Here is an 11,429-nt window from a genome sequence, read left to right as displayed (position 1 = left end):
ATGGTAAACAACAATTTAGCAGATAAATAGTCGAAAGAGATGCATTATATGCGGTACCGCTGCACTTTCATCATCAGTATTATGGCTAGAATTACTCATATTAGAACTAAAAGTAATTCATTTACTGAGTAGCTACCTATTTAATTACCTCAAATATATCATAAAAAGTATTGTTATATACTATCTGTAAGAGTATTCGAACACTGTCAATAAACTTTGACTTGAGCTTAAATATATTATGAATAAAGGTTTGGCTATCAAGGACAAAACAATACGTACAATAATATAATGCATTATTTATTGAATCAAAAACAAACAAAAAACATTAGGTAGGTATATCAGTATTAAATTCATGTTGTGCGTCGAAACTAGAAACGAATGACACCATTATACGAAGAATCGATTGATTCGAATACGATCGGTTTGTAAACGCGATTTTGAAGTGTTTGAAAAGACAAAATGAATCGAGAATCACAAAAAAACGATAATAACGATCGACGGCCGACGTCTAGAATTGAAGCGATTGGGAAGGCTATGAACCGATTTCGCATACATAATATGTATATACATATATTATATTGCATATCGGCGGCTTTAAAAACAAATTAACTACTCGAATAAAGTAGTAACAGAGGTGAAAAATGGTGTAAAAAGAGTAACATTTTCAAAAAACGTTAAAATATTATAAAAAAAAAATTAAACAGAACTGATAACAGTGATGACAAAATAATTTGAAGTGGGTTTTTCCATTTTCATCAATTTCGTGCCGCCGTTATTCGCTAAAAACAAAAAACACAATAGCCGCTGCGCGTCTCGTCGTCAGCTCCTACTAACATTATTACACAATTCACTATCATAGTCATTCACCACTCGCTCACTCTTCTGTTCTCACTTTCTCAGTCCTCGCCACTCTTAAGTCCTCACTATAGAAAATAATTTCAATTTTGACTTTCGAGTGCTATTCTACATTGCAAGGTATGTATGTTACTTTAATTAATTATAATATATACATTAAGTATAAACAATCAGGAGCGTAGCTAGGATTTCTTTTATACTGTGTTTTAAATTTGATATTAAAATACCTTATATTACTTGTGAGCAGAGGCTCATTTAAGGTTGTAAACATTAAAGGTTTAAACCTGAAATTATGTTTTGCCTCTAAAGCCCCGTCCAGACGAAAGAAAAATTTGCTGGAAACATGTGTTTTTGACATTGTCGTTGACTGTGTCAGAAGCATGTTTCCGAAAAAATTAAAGTTTCTTGGGCTAAACTGGGCTTAACACCTAGATGTATTGATATATATAATATTATATATGTGACTATGTGAGTATGAATAACCGTTAAAAATTGTCTACGTTACGCTTCATATCTCTGTTGTTTATTTCTATTTCATATATAATAATATCATGCATACAAATAATTATATTAATCTTATATTATTTGGTACAATTAAGTCTTGTTTTAATTTTTCAATTGTAATATTACTATTATACTAGAATTAAGTAGGTGGGTTTATTTAAAATATGTTAAGAAATGTTCATTATATAGACTTAAAACTAAAAGATAATTGGAGATTCTACATTAGATTTAATTCTTGATAAAGTTAACCTAATAAATAATAAATAATAACTAATATACCTACCTATAATTGTATTATAGTATAATATTATTATAAGTTTATTATAGTCTAGTATTTCATTTTTTAGTTACAGTGGTTAATGATTTTGTTATTAAATAACAAGAGGTGGGCAATATTTCAAATACCTACCTATAATTGTATATTGTATTAAGTTTTTACTGGGTGTTCTTCTTAAGTATTTTGTATATTGTATTTAAACACTAATTTTATTTAATGTAATTAGTATTTTAAGTAACAAAATAATTAAAGTAAATACTTAATATTTTTTACACCAGTCGACTGTGAAATTACAATCCATGTAAATAGATGCAGACTGTTATACTGACACTTATTGGATGTATTATATAATTCTATTTCTATAGTTTAATTTTTTTATAAATATTTTTAGTATTTTGTATTTTGTATTTACTTATTGAAATTTAGCATTATTTTCTGTACTTTGTTTAGTTAAAATATTAACTATAGGTAAGATAAAACTTTATGCAGGTATTTACTATTTAGTATTTAAACATAATTTTAAATGTATTAAATCTGTATTACTCTGTAAGTAGTATATACAAAATACCTCTAATTATCAACTTTATAAGTTTATTAAACTATACTATATATATTCGGTTGGAATTATGTATTTTTAATTTGAACTACATTTTACAATTTAACCTATTTGAATGTATACTATAATGTATCTTTATACATTATCAGATTTGTATACAATAATAAACATGAATAATCCTGTTGTTATACATAAACTATTGTAATGTAGTTAAAATTACACTTATAATTAACTAGAAAAAAGGAAAAATAAATTTTTTCAGTTGAAAATGTTTAATTCGTCAAGCTATAGAACAAAACGCAGACGAATCAACAATGAATTGCTTGCTTTAGAAAGTTCTGATGATGATGATAATGAATTGAGTACACAAAATGCGACCGATACTTTTGTTTTGAATTCCATTGAACCTTCAAAAATTAGTCATAATAACTTTCAACGACAACCTCTTATACCTGCTTGCGAGGAAAACATTTTGGAAGTCATTGGATCAACCCAATCCACACTTATTAATTCTATTGAAAATACAAATTCTAAACTACAAGATAATGTTAATGAAAGTCTTAGGAAGTGGGCTACTGATTTCAATATTCCACAAAATGCTCTTAATGCTCTGCTTAAAGTGCTTAAATATGATGCTGGTCTTTCGTTTTTACCAAAAGATTCTCGTACATTACTTCAGTGTAAATCTACAAAAATAACAAATCTAAGAAATGTAGAGCCAGGAGGTTATTACTATCATTTTGGTTTAAGTGCTGGTATAATAAAATATTCATCTATTCTGTCTTTGTCTGATGTTATTAAACTAGCTGTGGGAGTTGACGGATTGCCTTTATCGAAAAGCAGTTCAAGCCAATTTTGGCCCATATTAGCTTACATAGTTCCTCATCATGAACATGTCTTTCCTGTTGGAATATATCACGGTCATCAGAAACCACAGAATAGTGATGACTTTTTAAAAGATTTTGTTTCAGAAGCTGTTTTCCTTACATCTGATGGTATTTATATTAATAATATAAAGAAAAATGTTATTATAGAAGTGATATGTTGTGATGCACCTGCGAAGGCCTTCCTCATGAAAGTTAAAAGTCATTCAGGGTTTTTTTCTTGTACACGCTGTACAATTGAAGGTGAATATCAACAAAGCCGTGTTTGTTTTCCTTACTTAGAAAATGGTAGCACTATTAGAACACATGATGACTATGAACAAATGAAACATGAAGAACATCATACATCCATTACAACTTCAAGTATTTGTTCAATTTCAAATGTAGATATAGTTCAATCATTTTCCATGGATTATATGCATTTAGTGTGCCTAGGTGTTATGCGTAAATTAATTAATTTATGGATGGGTAATACTAAAGGACCCATGAATGTACGAATACCTAGCTGGAAAATAAATCAAATAAACAATGCACTTAATAATATCAAGATAAACAGTATAACAAAAGATTTCTCTCGCAAACCACGAGCTCTTGTAGAAATAAACCGCTGGAAAGCAACTGAGCTTCGTCAGTTTTTACTATATACTGGTATGGTTGTGTTAAAAAATGTGTTAGCTGATGATTGTTATCAAAACTTTTTAATACTTTCTATCAGTATGAGAATTCTTTTAAGCCCCAATCATAAAAAATTTGTTAACTATGCTCAAAAGTTACTAGACCATTTTGTCAAAACATTTGAGCAGTTATATGGATCACACTTAGTTTCTCACAATGTACACGGGTTATTACACTTAACTGAAGACTATAAAAGATATGGACCATTGGACAACTGCAGTACTTTCCCGTTTGAGAACTATATGAAGAATCTTAAAAGAATGCTTCGTAAGCATGATAAACCGCTACAACAAGTTGTGAAACGGTACGAAGAACAATCCCCTAGTAATACCAATGATCAAAATGAAACTAAAAACAAACTAAATTTGACTTCAAAAAAGCCTGATTGCTATATTTTAACCAAAGAAGGTGATGTGGTTCAAATTGATTCAATTATTAAATCAAACGATCATAATTTAGAGGCTATTACTGGACGAAGGTACTTGATCAAGGACGACTTATTTGAAACTCCGCTGCAATCATCTAAAATCGACATTTTTCTGGTCAAGAATCTTTCGGAAAATACAAAAGAGTGGAAAATATCAGATATAAAAAATAAATTATTGTTCTTTGAATTTGAAAACCAACAAAATATAACAATGTCTATTCTGCATAATTAATATAGTTATAACTTATAATGTATGATAAATAAAATTGAAATAATTATTATAATTTAAATATTAACAAATATTAGTACTCATTTAAATTATTTTATCATATATTTAGATATATTATACAAGTATTATGTGGTATAAAATTTATTTTAATATAAATATTCATCTCGGTATTCATTATTTCTATATTGAATGTATGCTGTATATATTTCTTTATTATTAAATATCTTTTTAAAAAAATGGACTTATTTTAAAATCTTTCATTTTATAGTATGTGGACTGTTGTGAATTTTGAAGCTGATAATACGGTAGACGTTGTACCAAACTTTTGGTTCAAGAACGGTTTATGTGAATGGCCTAATAAAACCAATAGAATGGATACCAAAACAACAATTAAACGTAGGATTAAACCTGATGAAATACATTTTAAAAAATATAAGGCAAGGGTTATGTTGACCAACATTGGTAAGTATTATTTAGTAAAATTACAAAAAAAACTATAATAATCTATACTTAATATAATATAGATAATAATAATAGCAAATTTATAATTTTATTAGCTAGCTTTGAAGAAGCTGAATCCAAAGCAACCAAGGCACAAGTAACTTCAGAATTGTCATCTAATGAAGATCATATTATTAAGGCTACAAAAAGTGTCAAAAAAACCAAAAATAACATACCCACAGAAACAGTTGTATCAAAATTACCAAATCCTCCAATATACTTAGAAGAGTCTGATAACGGTTTGTATTGAAACTTTCTTAGCATTTATAATTTATGTGTTATGTCTTAGTGGTGATTTATTTTATTTTAATCTCTTCAATGTATGAACTTTTGTCCAATATACAATATATAACTATAATATAACATTAGATGATATATTAATAATATAATGATAATAATGATAGAAGTAATATAATTTAACTTTCTATCTATTCAAGAGTAGGTATACAATATAAAGAAGATAAGAAAACAAAATTATTTATTTTATTATTATAATAAAAAATAATATCTTTATATCTATATATCTTTTATTTGTCTTTCATCTAAGCATAACTTTAAAACATTTTTAAGAATTGGTGATTTCTAAACAGTATTTTATTTCAGAATCAACAGCAGATGATTCTGATAAGGATATAAGTTATAGACCAGGAAATATATCTGACACAACATTGTCACATGATTCAAATAATCAATCTCTTGAAAATGAAACTGAAACCACTGGTAATGGGGAAATTGATTTAGAGACCATTGATATTCCTGAATTTTCTGGATCAGCACAAAAAAGAATGAAAATGTATTACAAAAATGATCATTCATTATCGACCCAGGAAAACCACATTCCAGAACATGGCTTATTTATTTCACCATCAACTGCTGCAGAAAATGAAACTGATCAATGTATGTATTATAATTATTACTGTTTATTGATTAATATACTGAAGAAAAAGTTCACTTAAAGTAACCAAATTATTTCTTTAATTGAGTACATATATTTAATGTACTTTAAAAAAATGTAATTCTTATAAACCAGTGGAACCATAATAGTAATTTTACTTAGAACTGATAATTTGTAGACACTAGTGAATAGCTATTCTTACATTGGAAAATAATAAGCTATATTGACTAACATAAATAAAAGGATCCCACATTTTGGGGTGAATATATCATCTATACATTTTAAGTATTTGATATACTATAAAAATAAAAGTAAAAAAAATATTCAATACATAATTATATTATACTGTTTTTTAAGAACTATTTTTTTATTATTAAACATAAGATTTGCGTACTTATTATTTCAGCTTTCAAAAAATTCATAAAAAGATCTCTTACAACTCTAAAATATGATGTTGAAAGTATACATAAACGTATGGATGTTTTTGAAATATTACTGGAAAAAATTGATGACAAGCTTTCAGCAAAGTCAAACAGTTTTGCTGAAACTTTTGCCACTCATGAAGACATTAATATTATAGAAACTGACTTCGATCTTAGTCAAATGGAAAACAAATTAACTAATGATTCCTTGTACAGATCTTCTGTGGTATGTAGTTTATTAAAATGTTAATAAATAAAAAAATCATTATGATATGCTACATCTAATATACACAAGTATTATTTTTAATATGTAATAATTCAATACAATCATTGTTAAAATGCTTTTATGTATAGGTACCTAATCATTTTTTTGTATTACATTATTTCTTTTTTCTATCAGTAATTATTTTCTTTAAATAATATAAGATATTAAAGAATTTCAGCTAAAATTTAACATTTAAATAAGTTAGATAAAATGCACCTTGGTAATTAAATAAATTAGATTTATTAAAAATAATACTTATATGTATCACATAATTATACTAATGCATAACACGGTTCTATAGAATAAATTATGTTTTATAGGTCAAAACTTTATCTCGATTTTTGAGCAACTCTTTGCCAGAAACCATCCGCAAAATGATGCAAACATTGTTTAGTGACATATTTCTCATGAATTACTCTTACATTGGTTTCAAGGGAAAAAATCAATTTTCAACTTTACAAAGTTGCAGTATTATATTTGGTAAGTAAAAACATAAAAATACATACAAAAATTTGTCTAGAACTAGTGTTGTAAGTGAGCTTTACCAAGGTTAACTAAATAGTGACACAATACAATATTATCTATTTACTATTAATACTATTGAGTGAACTTTTGATTGTTTTTAACTTTAAATGGTGTTAACATATAGTTACTACACTAAATTATAGGGTTTAATTATTAACATCATTGGATCATATTATACCTATATGTATACTTGGTCAATTATTTGAATTGTACGATTAAATATACTGCAAGTTGTTTACTGGGATTTACACAACTTGGTTGTATCATTAACTTTTTGTCTACCTTAATATATATTATAATACATATGTGGCTACTGCTGGTTTGCACCCTGCTTTAATGTATTAGTATTACGGTTTACCAATGTTTTGTGTTCTATTTACTTCATCTACTATAACCACATTATTTCATTATTTTTATATATCTTGTCTTTATATTTTCTATTGATACAAGTTTCAAATGTATGTATCTAAAATAATAAAATATATTTATACTTTTCTTACTAAAAATCACTATATTTATATATTTAAACACGTTAAGATACTTTAGAACATTTCATTAGATTGGGAAATGTATAAATAAGTAGGTGAAAACTGAAAAATAATTTTTTTATGGTGTTAACAATATTGGTCTGTAACAATTTTGATTAATTATAATTGAATGATATTTTTTTTTTTTGAACTTAATTAAATCTTCTACTCATTTCTTCTTCCTTATCATATATTCTTTTCATCATAATACAACATAGGTAGTATATACATATGTGATATGTTATATACAAGTCATATTAGAATATTGGTTAATTGGTTAAAGTTTATTTGTCTGCAAATAGTTTAAAAGTATCATGGATGAATAATGTAAAAACATTTGATCCTAAACATTTTTAAAATATATTTAATTAATTATATAAGAAACATTTGGTTACAAACATTTTTAAAAATATTTTTCTAAACAATTTTAGAAACATTTTATGGCAATATTTTGAAAATGTGTGAATTCGATTATTTTAGAAATATTATGTCCCATATATTTTGAAAATATATAAATCAAACAATGTAAAAATATTTTGCTAAAATATTGTGAAAACGTTTTTTCTCCTGCCAAAAAATGTTTTCTATATGTTTTCACAATATTTTAAAACATTGTGATGAATAGAATAAAATATTTTGATTTTGTTTTTCTATATTTTAACAATATTTTGAAAATATTATTTTGCTATGTGGGTACCGACATTTTGCAAATTATTTGCAAACATTTGCAATTTGGTTTTCAGAATTTGCAAATAAATTCCTTGCCCAGTATAAAAAAAATAAAATGGAGGGGCCAACTTCACGCAGCCCCCCCTTTTGAGCTACAAACTTTAAATTGCTACCAACATTTTGCAAATTATTTGCAAACATTTGCAAATTTGTTTTCAGAATTTGCAAATAAATTCCTCACCCGGAATAAAAAAGATAAGACGGGGGCTAACTTCACGCAGCCCTCCTATTTTTGAGCTACGAATTTCAAAACGCTGCTAACATTTTGCAAATAGCCGCTAACTCATTTATAATTTCGAGTCCAAACTCATACCAAACGTTAGTGTTTATACGTATGTATAGTATATAGGTAGTATAATATACAATTTTATTATGTAATACACAATTGAAAAATACTACTTATAGAAGTATTTAAATATCGGCCTACTATTAAATACAAGTTTAGTTGAGCATAAACATAAAAATAATTGTTTCTTACCCTTTTAATCTTAATACATGATAATATTATAATAAATATTAATTCATTATGACATTTTTCCCAACTACAGGTACACCGTTAGGGATATCCACATAAAAAAATAAACCAACCACAAATTTTTAAATGTATTAATAGTTAAATTTTTTAATTAATTTAGTAATTATTTTTACTGTATCTTTGTAGGAACATAACAAGGGTTATTGAATAATCTTATAGCCATCAAATATAAGAGCTCTCATTAATAAATAAAAAATTTTATGTTGCTAGGTACTTAGTTTGGTAGACCTACCACCCATGTATGTATCATATAATCTTCTATATATTATAGACCACCTTTATATGATAGGTGAAGTTTCTGCCTGACGCTCCCTAACTCCTAAGCATCACCGATTATACCAGTTCACTTAATTAAACCCAGCCGGTACAACTCGACGCTTTACTCTTGGTTCCCAAAATCTGTACAATATATTGCAATAAAAAATAATAATTTAAATCAACCGTGATACCATAAACAATCATGTTATAATTTACTAAGATAGGTAGGCCAACTCAACCGGCTAGCTGAATCAACTTACCATTTTACAAGTATGAATAATGTTTCAATAACCAATTGTAAAAAATATGATTATTTTTTTTATAATGTAAAATCAATACATCTATTACATGTATTAATTGTATTGATAACTGTGTGTGGTTCTGCTGCATTGGAAACTTACCACGTTGTATTTTTAACACCCTGTTATATTTAAAATTAAATGGTCTGTAAGAAAACCCAACGCATGCGGCAATAACACAACGTGTGGCCCGAGCCTTAAATACAACTATTACAGTCTTTAAACTGTACCTATTGTTATTTCTTATTGCGTGGTGGACGTGTTACTTGCGTGCTGTTTGTCTTTGGGTTTTCCTATTTTTTGACATTGTCTAGATATGCCATTGACGATTTCTGTAGAGAATAATAATATGAGCTAATCTTTGCCGAATGATAACAAAATTGTTAAAATTAAACTAAAGTGATTCTGTTCTCATTTGCAGTCCAGACGTCCAGTCGCATACTCGAGCATTTTACTAACTATTGTATATTTTATATCAGCTTGTGTTTTGTTATTTCTTAGTTTAATTTGGATGATATAATATTTGTTTAAATACATTTACGTGTCAGTAAGTATGACTAGTATAAGTATTACATTTAAGCTCAATAACTATTAGGTGGCTACTACAAAGAAAAGGCTTATATTTAGGCATGTTATACTATTTTAGATAAAATACCATCAGACCAGTATTTCAAATTTAAAAAAATGAAATTTGAAAAGATGAAAATGAAAAGATCCAAATAGAATAAAAAATGGTTTTTGAATAAAAAATTTAAAAAGAAATAACCATTTTTAGAATAAAAAAATTAGAAAAAAAATCATTTGAATAAAAAATCTAATAAAATAAAAAAATCATTTAAATAAAAATCTTATAAAATAAAAAAAATCATTTGAAGAAAAATCTACTAAAATAAAAAAATATATAAAAAGAATAAAAATGGTTTTTGAATAAAAAAAATTAGAAAAAATATCTAAAAACAATAAAAAAATAAGGTGGATAAGTGGATGTCGCTCTGCTGTACAATAGGTTGCAAGTGGGTCACTGTAATGGATGGTATTAAATTTGAATTCAATGATATAATATCATTGTATAAGAAAAACGATTCTGAGCGAAAACGGTCAGTCAGCCTATGATATTACCAAGTATATTTGATGATATTATTGTGAATAAAGTAATTTATATATAACCTATTTACGTGGAGCCTTGTAAACACTAACGTTTGGTATGAGTTTGGACTCGAAATTATAAATAAGTTAGCGGCTATTTGCAAAATGTTAGCAACGTTTTGAAGTTCGTAGCTCAAAAAGGGGGGGGGGGGCTGCGTGAAGTTGCCCCCCCTTCTTATTTTTTTTATACCGGGAAGGGAATTTATTTGCAAATTCTGAAAACCAATTTGCATATATTTACAAATAATTTGCAAAATGTTTGTAGTATCTTGAAACCGCTAGCTACATATAGGGGGGCTGCGTGAAGTTGCCCCCCCTGTCTTATTTTTTTTTATTTCGGGCATGGAATTTATTTGCAAATTCTGAAAACCAATTTGCAAATATTTGCAAATTATTTGCAAAATTATAACATAACTTTGAAAAAAATTGGTCATGGTGGGGGGGGCCAAGTTCACGCACATGTTATTTGTAGGTTCTCTGATATTGAGTAATCAAAATCGTATAGATTGGTTCTGGGTTCAGTATAATTTCTGTATTCTATGTATTAAATACCAATTAGGTTATACCACTTATTTATTTAGGAATAATGTATTTGTATACGTACATTTTGTTTTGTAATTGTATTTGAAAACCGAACTAAGACTTAATAATATTTTTCGAGTTTGAGACTGATTAACTATTACTGAACTGGATAACTAATACAATTCACATTTAAAATTTTTAAATACACTCAGATATATTATTTATAGGTATTATAGGTACTTATACTTATATTAGTTTTAAGATGTATGTAATGAATATTATAATATTTTTTACTATCTAAGATATTACTTTTACATATTACAATATAGTTAGATTTATATGTGACTGGGTACCTATGTACATTAATGGTAATAGTTCCAACCTACGCATAAAACATG

At 26.8% G+C, this 11,429-nt stretch overlaps 1 protein-coding gene across 1 annotated transcript; it reads left to right on the top strand.

The window, feature by feature from the left end:
- The first annotated feature begins 867 nt into the window (after positions 1-867).
- Positions 868-6,978, top strand: LOC132947628 (uncharacterized). Its single transcript, XM_061017911.1, has 6 exons — positions 868-975; positions 4,676-4,869; positions 4,965-5,147; positions 5,512-5,805; positions 6,210-6,451; positions 6,811-6,978. The coding sequence occupies exons 2-6, from the start codon at positions 4,677-4,679 to the stop codon at positions 6,976-6,978; spliced, it is 1,080 nt and encodes a 359-aa protein (XP_060873894.1). The 5' UTR covers positions 868-975; position 4,676.
- The last annotated feature ends 4,451 nt before the right edge of the window (positions 6,979-11,429 follow it).

The sequence above is a fragment of the Metopolophium dirhodum genome, chromosome 6, assembly GCF_019925205.1.
Source record: "Metopolophium dirhodum isolate CAU chromosome 6, ASM1992520v1, whole genome shotgun sequence".
In the NCBI taxonomy this organism is placed as follows: domain Eukaryota; kingdom Metazoa; phylum Arthropoda; class Insecta; order Hemiptera; family Aphididae; genus Metopolophium; species Metopolophium dirhodum.
This window is presented reverse-complemented; position numbering and strand designations above follow the sequence as displayed.